This window comes from Lytechinus pictus, chromosome 8 (assembly GCF_037042905.1).
Source record: "Lytechinus pictus isolate F3 Inbred chromosome 8, Lp3.0, whole genome shotgun sequence".
Classification (NCBI taxonomy): domain Eukaryota; kingdom Metazoa; phylum Echinodermata; class Echinoidea; order Temnopleuroida; family Toxopneustidae; genus Lytechinus; species Lytechinus pictus.
This window is the reverse complement of record NC_087252.1, coordinates 29,990,155-30,016,109: the sequence shown is the minus strand read 5'-3', so window position 1 is coordinate 30,016,109 and position 25,955 is coordinate 29,990,155. Positions and strand designations below refer to the sequence as shown.

General features: G+C 36.2%; 1 protein-coding gene across 1 annotated transcript in view; it reads right to left on the bottom strand.

Annotated features, from left to right (window-relative positions):
- LOC129266549 (uncharacterized) overlaps positions 1 to 19,299 on the bottom strand; it is a 37,753-nt gene extending 18,454 nt beyond the window's left edge. Inside the window, exons 1-4 of the mRNA XM_064104197.1 lie at positions 19,266 to 19,299; positions 17,103 to 17,723; positions 13,118 to 13,269; positions 3,042 to 3,134 (exon numbers count right to left, since the gene is read on the bottom strand). Of these exons, the coding sequence (XP_063960267.1) occupies positions 3,042 to 3,134; positions 13,118 to 13,269; positions 17,103 to 17,723; positions 19,266 to 19,299 (900 nt within the window). The remainder of the gene's footprint in view (positions 1 to 3,041; positions 3,135 to 13,117; positions 13,270 to 17,102; positions 17,724 to 19,265) is intronic.
- Between the last annotated feature and the right edge of the window lie 6,656 nt (positions 19,300 to 25,955).

Below are 25,955 nucleotides of genomic sequence, written 5' to 3'. Positions count from 1 at the left end.
GTTCTTTATCTTAAACGTGCTAAGAATGTCCAGTTTTTAGATCAGAAAATCATTGTTTTTAGCATTCGCATCACAAAATATGGGTAGAATGTCAAGTTTTAGATCAAAATATCAAAGCGCGAGCACTATTTGATTGGTGATATATGCATCATCTTTCCGGGTCACTGCAAACAGTCCTTTTTAGGATTCTTTTCAAGACAGAATGTTTCATTTTTTACACCTTTGTACTCGCATTAATTGATGAATCATATACCCATCCTGTTTATAATAGAGAAAAGTCTTTAGAATGTCCATTTTCATGTCGGAAAATAAGAAATTTCTGCACTTCTTTAATTGGATTGTCTTTCTTTATAACCATCCGTTCATGGTTATATTGCTTTGAATGTCCAATCCTTGGGTCTAAAATTATGTATATATAAAACCCAGCTCACGCTTAACATGCTTAGAGGGGAATCCAGCAGTCGTCATAAAATGGTTTGTTCGAAAGGAGAAAAATAGATAACACTGAAAGTGAACGTTTGAAATGAATCGGACAAGCAATTAACAAGTTATGGCTGTTTTAAAATTGAGATCCGTAAGACTATGTAGATATCAAATTGGCCACTGGGTAAGTAAATTATGACAAGGAGCAAAGGCCATGTACTTTAAAGGGATGGTCCGGGCAGAGAATATTTATATCTAAAAAATAGAGTAAATTCAAGAAGCAAAATGCAAAAAATTGATCAAAATCGAACAACAAATAATGAAGTTATTGAAGTTTAATAGGTTGTGAAAATAGTTATATGCAGGAATATTCATTAGGTGGGCTCATGATGTTACATTTCCATATTCCTTTTCTTACGTTAGTAAATGAAATAATAATTGTATCGTTTTTCATACATGTGTACATAGTGTGTCTCCTTTATGATAGAATAAGTTGCAGCAATACATAACCAATGCACTTAATCAGTTGTCAATCCCATGGTTTTAATTCTTCATAGAAAAATTCTTTATGAACCCAATTTAATATAATAAAATACAAAAGAACAAGTTGGGATATGACATCGCCAGCCCATGTAATGAATATTCATGCAGACATGCCTTGAACTTTTTCACCGAAATAACGCAAATATTTAAAACTCAATAACTTCTGTTATCCGATTTTAATCCAATTTTCAGCATTTTGCTTCGTGAATGTTACTCTATTTATTTAGATATGAATATTTTCAGCCCAGACTATTACCTTAATTATCAGGGATTTGTGGTTTTCTCCCAAAGTTCCTATTCCCCTGGGGCAGAAATCTAAATATAACCCAGGTAGTATATAGTCTGATGTCCTCGTGAAAAGAAAAATATATATATAATTTTCAATAAAAACTTTTGAATAAAAAGACATTTTGCCATTTTAGATATTAGAGTAGATGTGTGTGTATTTGAATTTTGTCAGACGTGTATCAATCAGATATGATTATTTACGTCTGGGACCGACCTTTAACGTCACCATCCGATAGACGTGACCAGGGCTCGAACCTCGAACCTCTGCATCAATTTGTAACTTCCCTACAGCTTGGATTACAGGCGCACGCCACAACGCCCAGATAAAGGAGTAGTCCTTGCTGTGCATCATTAGAACATCACAAATGCAGCCAATTTGAAATCTCCATGTGTATAGTGATTACCAATATTTACAACTTTTAAGAATGCATAGGTTCGTATTGTTTGGCAGATATTGTTCAAACTTTCACCTATCAACTTGTCTGATTTTTCTTTTCCCTCTGGAAAAATGTTTTGGTTTTCCTTTTTAATCTGGGTCGGATTCCTCTTTAACACTCTTATACTGTGTTCTTTACGAGAAACATGATTAATCTGTTCAGTTTTTCATGTCAGAAGTTTTAAAAAGTTTAGATCATGCTCGCATCAATTTTAGTTGTTGTTTAGTTAGTTATTGCTTTTGAATTGTGTGGGTTTTTTTTAATCAAAATTAATTAAACTAATCCCAATTATTGCATGTACAATGTGTTCTTCATTAAAAACGTGCCTAACCGGTCAATCTTTGGGTCGGAATATCAAAGATTATCAGCTTATGCTCTCATAATTTGATTGGTGAAATATGTTTTCTATCCATAGGTCACTGCAAAAAAAATATTAATATCAGGTATACTAACAATTTACAATTTCAAACAAAGCTTGCAATTTTAGTCACATACTTTTGTTCACAATTCAGCCAGGTTTCAGGTCAGGAAATTAAAATTTTCTCCTCATTGTTCAAGTTCGCATTTCCTTTTTTTGTCATATACCCATCCGGTGCAAATGCTCAGGTGACGTCTTTGCAAAGATTATTGTACAATCTTGACTAGTAACTAGGAAATTAATATCAAATTGAAAAAAAAAATGTCCCCGACTGCTTAAAGTTCAACAATGTAAAAATAAAAAGACTAAAAATTTGTCATTCTTTTCTCCAAAGTCGTTCTGCCATATGTCTCATTTGACATTTTGACGAGTGGTGATATGTTTACAGAATAAATTAACATTATCTTTATATTATCATCTAACATGTCTAACCCCACGCCAGACAAACATGATGGTTAATTTTGATCACATTGGTACGTTAATTTATCCATTATTGGTCAGAGAACTTGGTAGAGTCCTTTAAAAAAATAATTTTTTGTTACATTGAAAAACGTAGTATTTATACTGACGAGATGATGGACAGTGAGGACACATGATGATACGGGGGGAGGTGTTTCCCTAGATAAGACCATAGAAAGTTTTCAAAGTTCATAAACATTTGATGAAGTTCTTAGGAATTGAAGAATGGCAGTTGATTATTGAATTCTTGTCTAGATTTCATAATAAAAAGAAGCTATGAGTGCATTATCAAACAATAATTTTAGCTTGTAAATTTGGTATTAACAACATTGCCGTTTACTCCTTCATTTGCTATTTTTCAAAAAGTTTTTTTATGAAAGAAATAATAATGAAAAACAAAGAAGAAATATATTAATGGATTTTCATTATGAGCTTTAAGAATATTTTATAGTAGATACTTTAAAGCAACATACTTCAGTAAGATCTTCCGTCCTTGGTGCTTCGTCACTGAGTTTGAGGTGTAATGGAATCACAAGAATGTAAAGAGCTCGCCAGGAAAGAAATAGCTGTAAAAAAATGTTGATAATTAGATATACATATTAATCACAGGTGTACATCATAGATTGATAAATGTTGGAGGGGAGAGGAAATATTCACATTCATAATTTATATTTATTTTATTAAGAAGTGACCTGTAACAAATATATTAGAAGGCGAAGATCGGACACTTCGGCGATTTTTTTTCAAACGCTCGATAATTGTTCATGAGGAAGGACGCCCACTAGCGTTGAATAAGTAAACCATTGCACATCGGCACGCTGCTATGTATAAAACATATGGGGTAAATGAGAGAGGGGATTTTGGAGAGGGTGCAAGGTGGGCACATGGGAATTATAATTCCAGCTTTTATTACCCGGAAAACTCTAAATATTGTAATCTCCGGTTTAAGGAAAAGAAATTCAAAGAAAAAAATATCAAAATGTAAAAATTGTCTATTCCTTCACCCCGTCACCATTTCTCTCATATGTTTTGTTTACATCCATATCGCGATACGCAAAGGTAAAAAAAAAATCGTTATTTACTCAACGCTAAAGGGCGCTCTTCCAAAGCGTTTCATTAAGAGGTCTTTGTACCGTCCGATCTTCCCCTTGTAGCATCTTTGCCTGTAATATCGGTTTACTGACGGATGGTCTAATATCAATTGGTCTAATCATCAGATGGGCTTACAACATTCGGGCTAAACCCACTTAGTCCAATTCTCTTTGGTCCAATGACCACTTGGTCTAATAGCCAATTAGTCTAATGACCACTTGGTCTAACAGCCAATTGGTCTAATGACCACTTGGTCTAATAGCCAATTGGTCTAATGACCACTTGGTCTAACAGCCACTTGGTCTAATGCCCAGTTGGGCTAATCGTCACTTGGTCTAATTGCCATTTCGTCTAATGTATTTTATTGTCACTTGGTCTAATTGCATTTGGTCCAAAACCAGTTCGTCTAATAGTCGGTTGGTCTAATTCTAGTTGGTCTAATACCAGTTGGACAAATGCTCACTTGGTCCATCATTCATTTGGTCTATATTGCAGTTGGTCTAATATGCAGTTGGTCTAATCCTCGCTTGGTCCATTATTCAGTTGGTCTAATTTCCATTTCGGCTAATTTCCACTTGGTCTAATTTCTACTTCGGCTAATTTCCAATTGGTCTAATTTCCAGACAGTCTAACATTCATTTCGTGTACATGCCACTTGGTCTAATTTGTAAAGTTTACATGGTGAATTGTTTTCAATTTTCTGATGAAATTTTTAAAGTTACTTTCCGCGCGCCGGCTTCGAATCTTCACACGCGCGCCCCTCGATTTGGAGTAAAGTTAGAGAGACTATATCTCCATCCCCAAATTTTGAAAAATTTGGGTATTTCAAAAGCCTGTGGAGATGAAATGAATTATTTGGGGATTAAATAAAGTTTGGGGATTTTTTGTCTGTTTTAGGGGATTTTTGAAGGTTTTGGGGAAAAACAATAAATTTTCTGTAAAATAACGCTATTATACGATCATAGAGGTGGAAAAATTATGATGTTTATTTATCCATTTCTATGTATATGATCTATTGTAGATAGTTAACGGCTGGCTTAACCAAATCAGGGTTCCCAGCTTTTCAAGAAAACAAAAATCCCTAATTTTTCTCTGAAGAAGTTTAAAAATTCCCTGATGATTATTTAAACCCATTTACAGTTTCTCATGTTTTCTAAAATGTTCCAGTGAATTACATGTATTATTATTATTTTTTTATATACGTGTAGGCCTATTATTATTTTTAATTATATGTACCAGTAGGCCTACTTGTACAGTAGTAAAAGAGTCTACACTAAAAAACCCCACCATAACATGTCATTCAATGAATGTTGTTTTAATATACAACAAAATATAACAGAGTCTCACTGACTATCGTGCTTTCGACTTTCGGGCCGATCAAAAATCCCTGATTTTACCCTGACTGGAAAAAATGTTTTTAAAAATCCCTGATTTCCTTGATAGGCTGGGAACCCTGCCAATCCATTTTAAGGATGAGGGAGGAGGCGAAGAAGTAGAACAAAAACAGAATGAAAATAAATATAAGATGAATGACTACTGTGGTGATAACTGATAAAGTTCTGCAAACGTAGACTATACTAACACATATGGCTGCTACCATAATGGTCGCCGTGGTGTTGTCGCATGCAGCTAACCAAGTAAATCTGTATAGTGTAATCAAAATATATCTAACTGGTCTGTTATTTGCCTCCAAACTAACTATTGGAATAACTAAACAAAATATTCATTAAAAAATGACATGATCTAATGGCCGGGGGGGGGGGGGCATTGACGGGTGGATTCCATGCGCGACCATGGGGTCTCGAAAAGCACCCTAAACAAGTATTTTCCATATTCTGAAAATGCACCCCTTAACAAGTATTGGCGTGTGAAACCCTACCCTTAACAAGTATTGGAAACAAAACGATACACTTAGCAAGTATTCCATGCATTAAACCCCTGAGCAAGTACAGCGATATTCCTACAATCATTGGGTATACGGCCCGACCTCCCACGCCTCGCGCAAATCGGACTCTAAACACGTAGTACATCCTCTTATTTATAAAACATGTTAGTCTTTTTTATACCCTCGCAAATATGACCCTAAACACGTAGCTTTCCTAGCAAAATAGATACATTTTTTCCATTATTTTTGTGTTTTTGACACCCTTATTCCATTAAATGTACGTAACGTGCTATGTAAAAAAAGACATCCTCTTACGTGTTTTTTTGGTCGCGCATGTATCCACTCGTCAATATAAGTGCCCCCCCCCCCCGGTCTAATGGCTTTGTAACTTTTGGAATCCCCAAACTGCATAACTATATTATTTATTTTCCATCAAGTTCAAGTATCGTCCGTAATGGTGCATAACAATGATTTAAAAAAGGCATATACATGTTTACCAGATACGTATCCACACAATCAATTACATTATATTTTCGTTCCTTTCTTCATAATAATGTTATTTGGATGAGACCCCGCCACTGATTTGACCATAATGAGCTACAAGGTCCTCAACTTATTGTTCTGTAAATGTGCATGCGGTGATGTAATGATTATGAGTATGATATAATTTTCATCCTCATCTATATAATCGATATGTATGCCTAATTATAAGAATTATGTTTGATTAGAATAATTCATTTGATGAGCGACTATCTCGTCAACGATAGTCCTTCGAGGTGCAGGTTTTGCCCCCACCAGCCCTACCCCGGATCTACCCCTCCGGATCCTGGCAAAATGTATAGTGATGCATGGTATTTATCCACTACATACCATATTTGTTAAAGATCAAATAAATAATAATGAATAATGGTATGTTAGAATAAATGGACATTAGACCAAGTGTGAATTAGACCAAATGAAAATTAGACCAGGTGACGATTAGCCCAACTTGGTATTTAATTAGATCAAATGGCAATAAGACAAATTGGTCATTAGACCATTTGACTATTAGACCAAGTGGTCATTAGACCAATTTGGAAATTAGACCAAAAGGTCATTAGACCATGTGACAATTAGATGAAATGAAAATTACACCAAGTGGAAATTAGACCAAGTGGTGTTAGACCAACTCGAAATTAGACTAAATGGTTTTAGCCCAACTGCTCATTAGACGAATTGGATATTAGACCAAGTGGGAATTAGACGAATTGGATATTAGACTAAGAGAAAATTAGCCCAACTGGTTATTAGCCCAAATGGAAATTAGACGAATTGGATATTAGACCAAATGGGAATTAGACGAATTCGATATTAGACAAACTGGTTGTAATCGAAATGATTTTAGACTATGTGAAGTTGGACGAACTGATAAGTCTTTTGGAAGGGTATAAATATTTTCTAAAAATAGCAATTTCAACCCCCCCCCCCACCGCGCTTGAAGTTTAATCCTGTAGCGTTTAAGATACGTAAGGTTTTATAGCACGAGTGATATCGGGCCCATTTTCTTCCAAAATCAAACACAAAGCTAAAATTTGTTATCACACAACATATTAAGAGACTTTTAAAAAGTTTCTGTTTCCAAAATTCGCTGAAAAAAGTGTAAAATCTTTTTTCTATACTGCATTATTGAATGAATTTGTAATGTTCGCAACGCCAAAACTAAGGCTGTAGAGGGTACAAGCTTCATTTGATTCTCTAAATTTAACTTTAATCCAATGAATAATTTAATTATCTACAGATTCATGGTTTAATTGGTCCAACTGTGTACCTACACTCACAGACATTTCAAAGAATGTACGGGTATGCACGAAGTCTTGTCCAAAATTGTAATGTCCGTAACGATGAATTTTACATGCGGTAACTACATGTACCACATCATGCCATCAAATTGATTGCCACTTGCACTGTATATAATGCAAGGCCATGTGTGAGTGATTTAATGATATGATTTCAGAATTAAAAAAGGGTGAGCTATCTTAACCCTTTGCGTGCGGGCCCGCGAATCCCGATACCTCTCCCTGCGGCGGAGCCGTTTTGGTACATTGCTGGTATTTGGATCTGTGGCGGTGTTTTCCGAATCAATTGCTAATTGCGCCAAACTGATGTATTTTCAGGATTTTTAGTAAATGTAAAGATGAAAGATCAGACATTTTTCTTTCTAGAAATAAAGGTTTTGCTTCTCAAATCAACAGAATAGTTGAGAAATTTACGAGGAAAAAGTCGTGTTATTTTGTAAAATCTTCGCTTTTCCCCAAGTCAATAGGCACTGTGTACAAAAATGCGTAAGGGCAATCAGCACACGCGGACAGGTCGGGTTCGATCGATACCGCTTTGTTGTCTGCTCTAGTGCCTTTTTCATTGCCTATTATATTGTCACGTACTCGTGAATGGTCTCTTTACCTCCTTGTAGAGAGATCATTTGCAAAGTGTATAATTACGACGATAATCCTTTTTTTTGTGAAATCACAGCATACCAAATACCTTTATTTTCCAGAATGAATAATAAATGGTAAATGTTCCTTTGCAAGTACAATGATGATGCTGCGCAACGAAAGTCCTAAACTAATTTGTGATTTGAGGCTTCTGGGCTTCAAGACGGTGGCCTCAATGTTTCACTAAAAATCGCCTTTGGTTTCTTCTATTCATGAATTATTGCTTGTAATAAAAATAATTTTGTTCCTGAAGATTGCATACCAGTATTCGATCTGTTTTCCTGTTGCAATCTCAAAGAGTGAAGGGGATAAATGTGACTCGAATAGTGGATCTGAAATCATACCTCCCAACGCTCTCCTCGTCTCGTTCTACGTTTCATTTTTTCTATCTCCCTTTTCCCTCCAAAAATAACCATGCTACCGATTACTGTTCGTCATACATTCAGTATGTCATCTTGACGAAATACACTAATCTTCCTTTTATTCAGGGCGTTGGCTATTTGTCTCCTGCTTTTTTTTATAAGGAATTCGTTTGAGCGTCCGCCATGATCTTCTTTTGTTTGGGGAGTGCCGAGATCAAGAACTGCGTGGACGTTTTCACTTTCAAAAGAGCAGAGGATAAACGGTGTTCTAAATTGCTTTATTTTCTGTTTATTTCCTTTGAAATAGAAGAAAAAAAGAGCAATAAGAGAACGAGAGAAAGCGGGGGGGGGAGGGGTTCAAAAGTGTACAAGGGGCCCGTTTTAAAAAGCTACTGAAATCCTTCTATTTGATTGGCTGATGGTAATTTTTTTTTTTATTATTGCGCGTTTGTCAATATAATTATAAAACGGTACCAATTAGGGATTTCTTCGTTTTCACTTTCTTTGGTTTCTTACCTGTAACTATGTATTTTTTACCGCTTTCATTCCCTTGTCTTATATCTATCGTCTTTATATCCCCTCCGTTCAACATCCTTTTTTCTCTGAGTTCTTATCATTTAAATTATATCTGTATCGTCTTCCTTCTCCCCGATTTGGATTACGAGGTATATACCCGCCCCCACCACCCTCAATCCTGTCTCTCTAATTTTTCTTCTCAGTACCTGTCATTTTACATTATATATTACGGTTCCGAGAGAATATATATGCCTCGTTTTTGCCAACTTGTATTGATCGGAGATGGTTGCATTTGTGGGCCTCTCGTCCAATTGGATCGTGGTCATCATGTCGAAAATTTAGGCCCCCCCCCCCCCGTTTCTCAAATTAATATCCCGAAAAAAACTTTTAAAATTACTATTGTAACTGTCACTTCACAATAAATATTAAATCATCTTCCTATATTGATAACATAGGTAGATATCTTTCGCAAAAGACAAAATGATAATGATGAGGATCATCTTATAAAAATGCACGACTAAACTATTTTTTGTGTGTGAACTTGGGGCTTAGGGTTATGGCAAGAAAGAGGCCTCAATCTTTCACTAAAAGTCATTTTTAAAGATTTTTTCATAAATCATACGTCTCATTTAATTCGATTTTCCACGCAGCTATGATAATAAAATAATTTTGTTCCTGAAGTTTGCGCACCGGCATTCAATTTGTAATATCCTGAAATTATTTCAGAGTTAAACGAGTAAAAGTGACTTATTAAAATTGTCTGAAATCATACCTCTCAACTTTCTTCTTGACACTTTCTACGTTTCTTTCTTTATCTTACTTTTCCCTAAAAAAGAGCCACGCTAGCAATTACTAATAGTAAAATAAAGTATTTTTTCTTGAATTGATTATAACATCCGCAATCAAAAGCATTTTTTTATTTGTTCTTTCGTTTTGTTCTATTTTTAATTTGTCTCCTTGATTTTACAACCGAAAACAAAGTAATAAATAAATTGTTAAAAAAACATTCCTAATAGTTAGAATTCATTTTTGTCTTTATCGTTTTAATTGTTCTATCTAATAGTCCAAAGGCTGCGGAGTTGGTAGGAAGTTTCATTCCTCACCCCTTTCAGCAAACATACAACAAATCCGAAGACTATAAATTTGTGATTTTTTGGCCAGTCCACTCCCTCCCACATTCAGCTCAACCCCTCCATTATCAAAACGCTCAGCGGCCCCTGTTTTTTATTTTAAAAATCAGATATTTTGGTTTTGATGCTAACCAGGATAAGTGCCCAAAATGTTTGAAGTAACGGAAACATATTTTTTTTATATGAATCTTTTCTACCACGCTATTGGCCGGTAAAAAAATAGAAATTCGCGAAAAAGTAGGAAAATCAATAAAATTGGGGTCGGTATCAACCCTGGGGGGGGGGGGGGAGTGTAGGTCGCACGTGAATAAAAGTTTGTAGGATTGAGAGGGTTCTGTCGGGTGACACCCCGGACACGCCAGTGTTTTCTTTATAGTGGGCGCCTTAACGTAATTTCTCATCATATATATTTCCTCCATATCAGACGAGGAAACTTCTAGTTCATTATTGGTTTTATCATTTTAATTGATTATGTTTCCGTCAACTTTTCAATGCAAAAAAAAATTATCTGGGAGAAAAAATAAAAATGAGATAAAGAGCATCTAAAACCTATCCTATAATAAATTCATTCTGTAAAATGACATGAATTAAAACAATTTGATTTTTTTAGCCGATTCACCCCCGTAAACAAATACATTGCTGTCCCTGAATAACATAAATCTTTTTCCAAATATTTTGGTTTGGATGCTAACAATGGGAAGCGCCCCAATGCGATTTTTTTTTAAATTATTTTCTTTTGGTCGTAACGGGGGAAAAAACTGGACAGGACGGTCTTTATTATTATCTTTTCCACCGTGTTACTATAGCAATTAAAACAGAAAATAGGAGAGAGGAGACAAACAAGCAATATGACAGTGTAGGTCAGAACATTTCCATCGGGAAGGGGGGCTAGGTCAAACAAGAATAATAATACAAAGTCATCAGTTTGACAAGGGTCTGAGGACTGAGTTGCGACAAACAAACGTTTTGGGACTTTTTTAAAAGTAATATAACAAAAAAAAAATAAAGTCATGTTATTATTCGTTTAAGTAGATATTATGGAATGTTAGCAAAAGCGCACTTGTCTATTCCCCCTTTTATCTCTCCCTCTCTAATTCTCTCTCGTTCTCCGTGACATCTGAACATTTTTTTTCCTATAATTTCCCTAAATGATTCTTCTTTCATCCTCATATGCATCATCACCCAGGGAAGCGCTTTTATGCAAAATGAATCACTGACCGATGTCATAAGCACCTGTTTTGTTGGTAATTGAGACATTTTTTTTTTTTTTTTAGATAAGGTATGTTGGTCGGAAAAAAAGTATTCATAAAAACTTTTTGTATTGCTAAGTACGAAAAGCATTCAATAGGTAATCTTGCCGATAAACGCTAATCTTTCTTTTGTTCGGGGCGTTGACCATCTGTATCCTGCTCTTTTCGGAAGGAATTCGTTTGAGTTGCCGCCCAGACATTCTTTTGTTTTGGGTAGTGCCGATATCATGAACTACATGGACGTTTCCCTTTTGAAAAGAGCATAAGATAAATGGTGTGCTAAACTGCTTTCTTTTCTCTTCTTTTTTTTAGAATAGTAGAGAAAAATAGTGAGAAGAGGGATGATGGGGAGGGAAAAAGTTCATAAGTGCACCGCGATCAGCTCAAAGTACTAAAAAGACATTACAAGCTTTTTGTTTTTCTGAAAATACAATCGATCGATGAAACCAAGGAGATATCATTCTATCTAGAGTAATATCTTCTTGATGAAACAAATAAGACGAAAATGGTGAATAAACGCGTAGGTTATTACGCGACGATCTTCCAGAAAAGATTTTAGCTTATATCTTTCAGAACAACGATATGGATCAAATCACGTGATCAAAACAAATCACGTGATCAGAACAAATCACGTGATCAGGCCTAGTGTGCGCGCGCGTACGTGCACGTCACAAAATTTATCCTTCCCGTTTGACTCCAACGAAAAATTCGGGTAAAGTCGAAATGATTTCCTATTTTGGGCATTTTTCTCCACGTAGCTGTATATTTTTTTCATTTGATTATTGAAATAGGTTTATAAAGGAAATGGTGGGAAAAGTTTTAGTACATAACAATTACGAAAAAGCTGAAAAACTTCATCGAATTAAACCAAACAAATCTCGGCTTCTGTAGAAGCCCGTCGTAGCTAAGTGAACGACTCGCTGGGCTTCTGTGGAAGCCCGTCGCACGCAAAGGGTTAATGACTTTTCCAATTTGCAAAAGTTTTCCGAAATGTAATATCCGTAACGCTGGAACTGCGCATCTCCCTAATCTACAGAGTGTTGCGTTATCTGACCCTACAATTCGGTGAAATGCTGCAAGCAAATTACAAATCATCACGTAACTTTAACAACAGAAAGTTGAATTGTCATTTTAGAACAGACGAACACATTCGCACAGAATAGTGTCAATCCTGTGCACAGGTACTTCTGTGAATCAAATCAAATAAAACACTAAATCATGGGGGTCTGATCAACACAATTTATGTAGCTCTCATTTAATTGTTATTGAGGTAGGGAGGAGCTGGTTTCACATTTGAACTGGTCTACTTGGAGATTTTTCTAATTGAGTTTTTTTTTTTTTTTTTTTTGGGGGGGGGAAGATTTTGGAATTTGGATGGGTTGTTAGAGATTTAACAAAGTTCGGGCCAAGATTTTTCCTTCTAGAAACCAGAGTTTCAAGGTTGATTGCTTGGCCAGCATCTTGATACGATTATAGTTTACGTCCTAATATTATTTTGTACGCTTTTCAGGTCAGCGATCTGTTGTTTTGTTACAGCCATGTTGAAAGCAAGTATGAAATATAATACACTTATATTATATCTTGAAAATTCAAAACGTTAAATTCTGATATTTCTCAAAACAAATTTATCGACCCCCGAATAAACTTTGATCTTGGCCTGGTGACCTAAAATTAGATTAGTCCATCGCAGATACTTAATTAATGTGACACTAAGTTTTATGGAATGTGGAATTATGCTTTTAACAAATGGAGCAATAAAGCATCAGTGGTGACTTTGAAAAGAACCAAATGAAGATGAATAATCTTTCGCCAAATACCCACAAGGTCATACTCTTCAACTTACTGGATGGGTGACGTAGTAGATTTCCTGTCCTCCGAAGTCCCAGATACTGTAGGTTGTATTAGGTACAGATGATTCCACTTTTATAACCTGTTCAGTAATATCTCGAGCTATTTTATCATACTTTCCATTTCCGTTGTCTGATTCTGTATTGCCTAATTCAATGAAAGAAACAGTTGTAGGAGTAAATTTAACATGATCATATAGCTCTCATTTAGAACGGACGAGAGAAAATAATGACCTTCTGTAACTGGCGTTCTTCTACTCTGCATTCTCAAACCACATATCCTTTTCTTGGGCTGCCCCTAAGCCTTCATCGATTTTTTTTTCATTTGTTTAATTTTCAGAATAGTTTTTTTTTTCATTTGCATGAAATGCAATTTGATCATTTGGAAAGAAATTTCTTTGATTTAAGACATGATAACAACATTAACAATTATAATTTTACAAAGGTTTTGAAACTTAAAAAAAAACATAGGAAAGTTTCGGAAATTTTCGGGAATTTTCCGAAAACTGATCAATTGTGTTTTTAAATACCAACTGATTAATTGAAATTCTGAAATGTTATACTTTCTATTTGTATAAAAATATTATTCATTCTTTACATTGCCTAGGGTATAAACTATTCACCAAACTGTACATAAATACATTATACATACATGTGCATGCATGTATCCATTACTGTTTAAAAGTGTAACATGATGGAGCATAATGTAAAAAATGAGGCTTCTTATCAATTCAACATGAAAAAAAAAATGCTTTGCACATGTCAAAAACTCCCTTCCATTCACCATTACAAAATAGCATGTTAATAAAATATACCCCCCCCCCCCAACATGTTGTCTCCAGGCACACACTTTTATTGAAACGTTGATTCACAAGTGAGTCTTCACACAAGACTAGCACCAATATAACTTTCTTTTGAACGAAACGTTTGTTTCACATGATAATGAGGAGAAAGTTAAAATAATTCATATTTCATGTAATAAAATACAAAAGAGACAGCGAGTGGATAATGTCACCGGTCGCCTCAATTGCATAGTGGCAGGGATGTGAATAAAATGTGTTGTGAAATTACGCGAAACTGTAAAATGTCATAACTTTCTTTTTTTCCAACCGATTTTGATTATTCTTTTAGCGATATGCTTTTTTTATTTTCCTCTCTTTATTCAAACCATTTTTTGGTTGGGTAGACTTTTCCTTAAACTATTTGAAAGGTTTAATTTAGCCTTATACAAGAATAATTAATTAGAAAGTCAAAAAGGGGCATAAGCTTTCGATCCTAGCAGAATCTTCGTCGGAGGCAAAATGACAAACATATAAAGTGGAACAACCATAATATAGACCACAAACAAGCTACAACAACACTAGAAACAAGGAGACAAAAGGGGCATTAGTGAGTAGAGAAGACCAATCAGGTTAGTGAAGGGGATGAAAGAAAAAGGAGTAGGCAGACACAAAGGGAAGTTAGTGTAAGTAAGGCCATTAAAAGACCTCAAGCCAAGAGGGATTAGAATAATGAGGCAGGCAACATCAAACAGGATCTGGAACAAAACAGTGATAATGGGATGAAAAACAAGAGAATTAGTGAGAGGTGGGTCAAACAGGTTACAAAGAAAGGCTTAATAAACTGGTGCATAAGAGTGGGGGGGGGGGAGAATGGGGAACAACTGATAATGTGCAAAAGACATATATGATAAAGCATTAAACAAACTAAGAGAAGAAGGTAAGTGTAAATATGTATCTATAAGTGATATGTATATAAATATATCCAAAAAAGAAATGTATATGAAAAAATATATAAATACACATATGGTGTAACTGATACTGTAATCCGCTAGGTGTGACGGGAAAAAAACATAAGACTATATAGTAGGAAAAAAAAAAAAAAAACCTGTATATGTGAAAAAGAGGAAGCAAATTGCCTAAAATGGTAAAAGCAAATATAGAAGAGAGGGGGTGTATTATGAAGAAACCATAGTATACATGTAAATAAGCAAATGTGGTAAATCTAAAAGAGGTGAGTGGAGAAAAAACAAATATATATATATATATATATATATATATAATAATAATTATTATATCGCCTGAATAAGGAAGGAAAAATTGGAGCTGAGCTTGTATGAGATATGGGAGGAAAGTAGAGTAAGAAACTATAATGTAACTATTAAAAAGAGCTGAGGGGAAAAATTATATGTATATATAAATTGAAAGTGGATAGGAAAGAAAAATCAGTCGTTCCCCTCTTGGATGTTCAGGCCATGAGGTTGGGTGGTGCGAAGTCGTCTCATCCAGAGCTTCTCCCTGCTAGTACGGACTGAGTCAGGGCGGGTACCTAAAGATTCGATGCCCTGTAGCATCATGTCAGTGATGGAGTGGTTGGGGAGGTTAAAATGGCGGCCAACTGGAGTGTCCAGCTTTGCTGTGTTGACGGTGGATCTGTGCCCGTAGAATCGTTTCTTGAGTGTGGTCTTGGTTTCCCCTATGTATTGTACCCTACAAACTCTGCAAGTGATGAGATATACAACATTAGTGGTAGTGCATGTGATGTTGCCCTTGATTTGGTGAGACAGGCTGGTAGAGTTGCTGGTGAAAGTATCGCCCTCGTGAAGGTGTATTTCACATATGATGCACCTGTTGCTGGTGCATTTGAAGGTGCCATGCTGTATGGGAGAAGAATGGTTAGTGAGGGAGGGCACTTCAGCACGAACAATGAGGTCCATGAGATTCGGTGGGCGTCGGTATGCTAGAAGGGGAGTATCGGGAACGGCCTGTTGGAGACGATCAGAAGTGTGTAAAATGTGGTGGTTATCAAACAGGATTTTGCGGAGAGGGGGTAGATTGGGATGGAAGGTGGTCACAAGCGGTATTCTGTCGGTGGTCTCCTTGTCACTTTTTTGGTTTGAGAACTTCAGATCTGGGGAGAGAACGAACTTTGTTAATTGCCAGTTGGACTGCCCTGGCCCCGTGGCCCCTGGCACAGAGATGTTTCTGTAAATTCCTGGCATGGAAGGAAAAATCAGGGTCCTCGGAGCAGATACGGCGAAGTCTGAGGGCTTGACTGTAAGCGATGCCGGTTTTGCAGTGACGGGGGTGGCAGTTGGATGAGTGGAGGTACTGGTGGGTATCTGTGGGTTTAGAGTAGAGGGTAGTGGTGATACCATTAGACTTTTTCTGGACTATAACATCAAGGAAGTGGGTTTCCTGTTGGGAGAAATCAGAAGTGAATTTGATGGTCCTGTGGAAGGAATTGATGTGGTCAATGAATGTATGGAGGCTGTCTTCATCCCTGGTCCAGATGAAGAAAATGTCGTCTATGTAACGCCACCAAATCCATGGACGATAGGGGGCTGAATCTAACATCTGCTGTTCCAGCTTCGTCATGAAGAGACAGGCGAATGAAGGAGCCATTCGGGTGCCCATTGCTGTACCGAATATCTGTAGTTTTTTGTTAGTACATGAGACATCAGAGATTTGATATCGGATATGGGGGGACTGGAATGGCCACTGGCGGCCAAGGCTTCACATGATGCTTGGATACCTTCGTCGTGGGGAATGCTGGTGTACAGTGAAGAAACATCGAAAGTGCCGATGATCGCAGTCTCGGGTATCTGGTCCTTGATGTCATTTAGTTTCCTGAGAAAGTATGGAGTGTCGTGGATGTAAGAGGGTGCACGTGAGACAAGGGGCTTAATGTGGTAATCAACAAAAAGGGAGATGTTCTCTGTTGAGGAACCATTTTCTGAGAGGATGTGTCGACCGGGGTTGCCAGGTTTGTGGATCTTCGGGAGGAGATAGAAGCGGGCAGGTTTAGAATTAGTAGGGGAAAGAAATTTGTGGGCCTTCTCAGAGAGATGCTCGTGTTCTTTCATGTCATTCAGTGTCGATTGGATCTGTAGGGAGAAATTACAAGTAGGGTCAGAATCGAGGAGTGCATAGTGAGATCGATTATTGAGATGTTTCATGGCTTCATCGATGTACTGCTGGCGGTCCATAACAACGACGGCTGATCCTTTGTCTGCAGGCTTGATGATGATGTCGGACCTGTTTTTGAGTGATGAGAGAGCCTGGCGTTCTTCTCGAGGAAGGTTGTCATGTGCTCTGGTGTCGAGGGTATCTGTGGAGCGAACTTGGGATGAGACAGCTTGGATGTAAGTTTCAAGGGAAGGAACTCTATTCTTAGGTGGAATCCATGTGCTTTTCTTATAGAAGGGCTCGGGATCAGAAGGGGGTGCATCTAAACAGAACTCTTTGAGACGTATCCTGCGATAGAATGTAGAGAGGTCTTGGCTGAGAGCTATCTGTTCAACTTCTGGTGGCGTGGGGCAAAACTTGAGACCTTTAGAGAGAAGAGAGGTTTCTGCTTGGGAGAGAGGGGAGGATGAGAGATTAACAACCAAATGGGGGGATACATCACTGTTGTTGGTATGTCGTCTAAATCTGTTTGACCGTTGTCGCTTCTTTGTGAGGTTGCATATTTTCTTGTTCCTGCGTTCAGTGAGGAGAGACCTGTGTTTAGAGAGATCAGATTCAATTTCATCATTATACTGAAGCCATTGGGTTTGGGTACAGCAAGAACGTAGTTCGTCTTCCAGGCTACTGATGTCAGCTGAAAAAGAATCAAGAGAAGCAATACACTGTTCAGAGAGGATGTTAATTAATCGAACTGAAGCTCCATGTAAGGTCTGGTTCCATCGTTTGCGAAGTTCAGGTGTGAGCGTACCGAGACCGGGAGTGCAATGAAGTTGGAGGCCTGTGGGTATAATGCGATTGAGGGAATAAAATCTGTAAATGTCCTGGTGAAAAGAGGTCTTGAGGGCATTCAGCTTGATCTTCCTGAGCTAAGTATTATTTATTTTAGTGCATTATAGTAGGAGTTGGCTAGGTTACAGCCCGATAGACCGCGGGTCCTATAGTCCGTGGGTCCGATAGTCCGCGGGTCCGATAGTACGCGAGCCCGATAGTCCGCGGTGTGTGTAAAATTATGATCAGGATAATTATAGTGAGATCAAAGAATTCAAAATAGAACCCTCCGTTGTGTATTAGACGTGGATTGGATGTACCCATCCGAACATATATTTCAAGAATTAAAAATTAAAAGATTTTTAGAAAGAAGACATGTACGCACCTTACAAACAATGTACAAGATAATGCATGATATGCTACCAGAGATTATTCGTAAACAATTTATTTTAAGTGATTGTAACTACATGCTAAGATCATCGTCTCAAAAAATCAAATTACCCTTACTTAAAAGCAATTATAAGAAAAGAAGTTTACAGTACAGGGGGCCAGAAGCTGGAACACACTATCTAATGACTTAAAAGTAACTAGTTTCAACATATTTAGATTGGACGCCAGAGTGATGTAAACTTGTCTGTTCTGTTGGTTTGTTTTTCTTTGTAATATTGATGATATTTTACTTGTATATTCATTTCGTATTATGTATCTTAATTGTATATACATGTAATGTGATTTTAATATGTACGCACGGACGTTCAGAGAACAGCGAATGGCTGAAGTTCGTTTACCGTGTTGAAATAAAATAAAATGAAATGAATGAGATCAAATGTCATCGAGACGTCAAATGATACGAGACCACATGGGGTTTTATAACAATAACCCAAAAGGACAATCGCCCCCTGACAACCACTTCAAGAAAAATATAATCCCCATATTTTTTACCGCCGGGAACTGTTTCCCCGCCCTCTTTCTCCGGAAATTTACCCTCTAGACAATTACCCCGGATAATTACCCCCTATTACTGAGCCTTTAAAATTCCATCGAATTGACGACATGGCGAGATACTTTATCTTGCCATGTCGACTTAAGACATGGCGAGATATTTAATCTCGCCATGTCGACGCAATAGCCTTATTATGTCGACATGGCGAGATACGTTATTTTGCCATTTCAACTCATTTGCCTTGTTATGTCGACTTGGTGAGATACGTTATCTTGCCAATTAAATCCACTTATAAAAAGTTGTGTCTCGCCATGTCCACACATTTTATAAGTGGAGTTGGCAAGATAACATATATCGCCGTGTTGACATACAACTTTGTTATAATTCGACTTGGCGAGACAACATATCTCGCCATGTCGACAAATAACTTTTTATAAGTCAACTTGGCGAGATGACGTATCTTACAATGTCGTCGGCGAGAATCCAGATATCTCGCCATGTTGACATGTGATTTTTTTTAAGTTGACTTGGCAAGATAAAATATCTCGCCATGTTAACATATAAATTTATTTAAGTCGACTTGGCGACATAACGTATCTCGCCATGTCGATATGAAGAGTTTAGTTGCAAAAGGGGTCAGGTCCACTTTGGACCATTCCGAGAAAAAAACATGTTTTTTATTCTCACTAATTGCAACATTCTTATGAGAAACTAAATTGTCATGATGTACTACCCTATCATGGAAACATAAAATTTGGTAAAAAAAGAAATCTACCTGTCTTCATTTTTTCTATATATTTTCTAATATCATTGTGGAACTAACCCCTTTTATGAATCCAATCTCTTTTGATTAAAAAGTGACTTTTCTTTGCCACTTTTATTCACGTATTCATTTGAATTTCAAATTTTCTTTGGTATCACCCGAGTGACTAAAAATTTAGAGGTAAAAATCTTTCTGTCTTCAATTTTTTTAAGATATTCTTTTCCAAAAAAAAATCTGTGAGGACCTTACCCCTTTTGCAACTAAACTGAAATGGATCTAACCCCTTTTGTAAAAGAAAGGGATTTTTCTTTGCCATTTGTAGTTCATTTTTAATAGGAATTTCAACTTTTCTTTGGTATCATCTTATAGAGCTACTAAATATAGGTTTTCCCGTCCAATTTCATCAGAGTTACATTTAAATTAATGAAAGGACGTTCAAATTCGAAATATTTTGTCAACCCTCTGTACACATGATTCATTTTCATTTATTCCGCATTCAATACCGTTCTTTGTCATTCTTTTGAAATTTGTAGAAATTCAATTTAGAAACAAATTCGTTCAAATTAATGGCCAAACGTTGTCATTTAATTTCACGACGACGAACTGATCGTTCAATTTTGCCTAAAATACCATTTTCAATTTCATTTATCGTCACACATATTTGCACTTTAAACGTCCAAATTCAGATGACACGTTTCTGTGGTCATTTTTGGTTTACGTTATACAATTTTTTTTTCAAACTTTACCCTATTTTTCTTTTCTGATCTTTTCAGTTAGAATCATTTCATTCCATTATGATTGGTAAAGACGTAATTCATGTAACACTTATAGGGTATGGTACCAAACGGTAATTCTTTTAGTGATTTATGAGTGGGAGCAGGGACGGATCCAGGATTTCCTAAAAGGCAAAGGCACATTTTTCCGGCCTAGGAATTTGACGAGAAAAAAAAAATGTGGCTCTCAAGGGGGGGGGGGGCACGAGCCGGTTGTGCACCCCCCCCCCCCCCTGGATCCGCCAGTGAGTGGTTGGATGACCTATGCCAATGGTAGGTTTTTTTTCTTCATCTTCTTGTTCTTTTTTTATTTTACATAATTGTAAATTATATCGTTTGGGGGAAGGGATGGGAAACATGGTATTGACAACAATCTATAGTTATGAAAGTGGAAGAAAAACGAGTTGTTCCGATGATTGTTTGTCAGATCATGGGCGGAAACCCCAGGGGGGACAGGGGGGACGTGTCCCCCCTACTCAAAATAGTAGGGGGGACACAATATCAAATGTCCCCCCTACTATTTGTGGTCTTTTATGATGAAAAGAAATACATAATTCAAAATCGAAATAAAACATGTATTTTAGGACGAGAATTACCTTACTTTTGGGCTGATAACTTTTTTTTTCTTGTCAAATTTATTTTCGTCGAAATCACCTTGATTTATTGATTTGATTTTGATTTATTGGTTTCCGTTTCACAACATAAGCATGATAAGTATAACAAAACAAGGTCGAAAATAATGCAAGACGTAATAAAATATACATAACACATAATCTTAGATTTAAGGAACACAATTCAATAAATAAAATTACCTTGTATGACAATTGTATTTTAAAGTAAAACGGAGGGTCTTGCCGAAAAAAGCAAAGCTTGTACAAAAGGCAAGCCCCTAAATAAACTTAGTTACATTACAAAAAAATAGCATTAGGGAGAGAGGGGGAATGTGAGGGGGAGAAGAGGGGAGGGACAGAGAAGTGCAGGGTACATAACATAGAAAGAAAGCGGGCAGCAGGAGCAGGTACTTTGGCCAGTTGCAATTTTAAGAAGAAAACAGTAATAACAAATAATATTCAGTTATTCAGCATGATCTGCTTGCAACGAGTATTGCAATATTAACATTTTTTTCAGTTTGCGTTTAAAAATATTTATATTAGGGGATTCTTTAAAATCTTGAGGCAGAGAGTTCCAGTAGGCAGGCCCGGAAAAGACAAATGAATTCTTTGCAAATAGAGTTCTTGTTAATGGGAGATGATAATATTGTCGTTGCCTTGTTGGGTAACAGTGTACGGATGCATTTTTATGGAACATATTTGAGAAAATAGTGGGGAGATCGTCCTTGCTTAATTTGAACATAAATTGACTTAGTTCGAAGAGATATATGTCACTTACTTTGAGGATGTTATTTTCAAAAAATAAGATATCAGTATGTGATCTAAAGTGTGTTTGAAAAATTATTCTTAATGCTTTTTTCTGGAGAAGTAATATTCTATTTAGTTGTGTTTGTATTGCACATCCCCAGGCAATTATTCCGTAATTAATATATGGTAGAATAAGTGTGTAGTATAGTGTTAACAAAGTTCGAGAATGGAGAAAATGTTTGAGTTTATTAATAATTCAAATATTTCTAGAAATTGTTTTACATGTACTATCGATATGAGGCTTCCAGGATAATTTGTTGTCGATAAGGACACCCAAGAATCTGGTAGTGGAAACATTATTAAGAACGAAATTATCAAAGAAAATACTGTCTGGTAGAGTATTGATTTTATTACTAAAAAGCATGTAGTTTGTTTTCTGGTGATTAAGCGAAAGTTTGTTGGCCTTGATCCAATCTGTAACATTTGTTAGTTCAGAATTTATGATTCTAACGAGTTGGTTAATATCATCATGGGAAAAGAAAATATTGGAGTCGTCAGCAAAAAGTATAAATGAAAGTAAATCTGATGTATTTTTTATATCATTGATATAAGTAATAAAAAGAAGTGGGCCTAGTAGGCTACCCTGGGGGACACCGCAAGTAATTGGAAGAGTAGATGAAATGTTATTATTTACTGATACAAATTGGGTCCTATCAGTGAGGTAGCTCCTGAACCACTCCAAGGCCTTCCCTCTAACTCCATAATGACGTAGTTTATGAAGAAGAATTTCATGGTTTATAGTGTCGAAGGCCTTGGAGAAGTCCAGGAAGATACCGACAGTATGACAACTATTATCGATGGAAGTGGTGACTTTATTAATAAATGATAAAATTGCATGGGAAGTACTATGGTTTTCACGGAATCCAAATTGGAAGTTTGAAAAAATTTTGTGTAATTTGAAAAAAGCACTTGTTCTGGTATGGACAAGTTTTTCTAGAATTTTAGAAAGTGAGGTTAGTAAGGATATCGGACGATAGTTGGAAACGAGTTGGCTATCACCCTTTTTGAACAGTGGGATGACTTTGGAGATTTTCATGTTATTGGGGACCCGTCCAGTGCTAAGAGATGTGTTAAAGATATGTACTAATGGGTCAACGATGGCTGCAATAATTTTTTTTTGTAGAAAGTTAGGTATACCATCGTACCCCGGGCTTTTCTTATTCTGTAGATTGCTAACTATATTTAATATTTCCATCGAATCAGTAGGATTAAAAAACGTGGAATTGGGGTTAGGGTCGTCGAGGAAATCGGAAAAAGATTTGTTAGTTCGAGGAATATTTTTAGCCAAGTTGTTGCCAACATTTGAAAAATACGAATTAAACTCTCTTGTGATTATATCAGTGTCGTCTGTGATAGTATTGTTTGATTTTATTTTTGTGATTGTAGAACTTTTTTTCTTTTTGTTCAGTACATTATTGATAATCTTCCATGTATTTTTCATATCATTTTTGTAGATGTTTAATTTAGAAGTGTAGTATTCCCTTTTGGCAATACGTAATAATGTGGTAAGGGTGTTTTTATAACAAGTGTACTTAGAGCGAGAGTTTTCGCTTGGTTTAGAGATATATTTGTAATAAAGGTTATTTTTACGGGTAATAGATCGTAAGAGAGATTTAGTAATCCAGGGATGTATTGGGATCTTTTTATAATTTGATTTTCGGTTGGTAATAAGAGGAACATGGGTATCTAAAGAAGACGTTAATTTGGTTATAAAAGAATCGTAAGCTATATCAACGTCTGTGGAGTCAAAAATGGTCGACCAGTCTGTATTGTCTAAATCATTAATTAAATGGGAAATGCTATCATCGGTTATTTTACGATAGGAAGTATTATATGATTCATTCTTAAAAAGTTTATTTTTAGACAACTTTGCAAAAATTGAAAAGTGATCAGAAATATCACTAAGGACTATACCAGCTGTGGGGGTAGGGTAAGTTACATTACTAAAAATATTATCTATAATAGTTGCAGAAGTGCTAGTTACTCTCGTTGGTTTAGTAATTAGTGGTAAGAAAGAATTAGTCAAGAACATTTCGAGGAACTCTTGTGAGGTATTGTTAGTGTTACTATTTATTAAATTGATGTTGAAGTCCCCCATAAAAAAACATTCTTTATTTTTAAGAAATGGATTGATTAAAAACTCATTGAGGGTTTCCAGAAAATGTTGAGTATTTGAATTTGGAGGTCGGTATAAAACTCCCAGTATCAGATTTTTTTCCTTTTGGGTTGATGATTTCTACAAAGAGTGATTCTAAAGATTCACTGGATAAAGTCATATTATTTATAAGATTATATTCGTATTGTTGGGGTATATAAAGTGCAACACCACCACCGGGTCTAAGAGTTCTGTTATTAACAACTAGATTAAAATCAGAGAGTTCAAAAAGAGAACAAGGATTTTCCGAAAACCACGTTTCAGTTAATCCAATGATTGAGTGTTTGGGAAACTGATTATTATCAAGAAATAATTTTAATTTGTCGAAATTTTTCTTGGCATTACGAATATTAAGATGGAGAAGAAAAATATCTTCTTCAAGACTGCTAGAATTAATGAAAGATTTAAAGTTTTGTTCTGTAAAATACTGTGAAGTATTAAGCTGCCCGCATGGGTCATTTGGGTCAAAGTTTGAGTTAAGATCAGCAGTATGATTATTCAGGTAGTTTTTTATATAAGCATCATAATAGGGGTTTTCTAACGTAGCGCCGTGTTGTGATGAAAGAGACAACAGGTCATCGTTGCATAACGAGCTGAATGGAAAGTCAGACATATCAGCCGTCGGAGCCGGGAAGAATTACACTAGATACGCTAAGAATAGACATGCACGCCGCCATGCTCCTGCTCCTGTGTTGCTGTGCAAGAAGAGGGAAACGGAAGGAATGAAAGTATGCTGTGCAAGAGAAAAAGACAATACAAGTTTAAAGGAAGAAGAGTAAAATGGGAAGAGAAGAGATAAGAAACCCGAACCAGACCAGATACAAAAACGATCATTACGACTATGTGAATGTTGTAGGATAGAAGAGAGGGAGACGAGAAACAAATGAAACATACAAGAGAAAAAATGAAGAAGAAAAAAAAAAAAAAAAAATCTAAAAAAGGGATGTAATTGAGAACGCTACAGACAAGGCACGTGATAAGGGGGAAATAAGAATACTTTGCATTTCTCCCCTCAGGAAATATAAAATCGTTGATTATACCTTATGAAAACGATAACAATTCAGCAGATGTTAGATGAAACAAGTTTAAAAATCAGTTGTTAAACAGTGGAAACGTTCCTCACTATGTATGCACAACGCTGTCCACCACAATAGCCTCACAGTATTAACTGTATTAGTGTATGAAATCTTAAAGAACAAAATATATATTTATCAGTAGTAAACAACCAATTAAAAGTTCATATAGCAAACAACAATCAAAACAACGCTTTCACTGAGTAGTCATGACATATTGGATAAAAATAAGCCTATTCCAACAATCAGTGCTTTGTTATATGTTAACTATGTAATGTCAGGAAGTTAAAAAACCCAATTATTGTAATTTTTGTCTGTTTGCAATTGACAGTAGAGCAAGACCAAAATAAGTTGTTGTGTGGGTAGCGTTGCAAACAGTAGCAAGGTATTGGAGGTCTGATTTATGCCTCCGGACACACAAAACGTACTTTCACACGTTTTGAATAGCGTATGAATTGACAAGAAAATTCATATAGAAAAACGATGATAACTTGAACCAGCTTCTTTTTTTTTAGGGGGGGGGGGGGGGTTCTCGTTCAGTTACTAAACGCTTTCCAATCGCTGTCGTGTTATGCATGATCGAATTCAACCTTTCCGTCGTTATGCAATTAACTGCAACTAGTCAGAAATGAGGCCGTTGAATTCCAAATGCAGTGCATCTACAATGATTGGAAGTTAAACAAGTATATGGGCTACTACTGTCATGATAATGCAATATGGTAATTGGTGAATGCTGCAGCTGACACAACGTCAAATATGCTTGAGAATCTGGAGCAAGGCAATTAAGGTACCCAAGAAAATTGCTATCTCTAGAGAAACATAATGGAAGCAATATTAGATTCAAAAGGTAATTTGTCGAAATTGTAAGCATTGTAATAAAATGCAAGAAAAGCATGCATCATTGGGAGCTGCCACATTCATCCAAGAAACGATATGCACCTCATGATTTGCTTTAGCAACCGTTTGTCTAAAA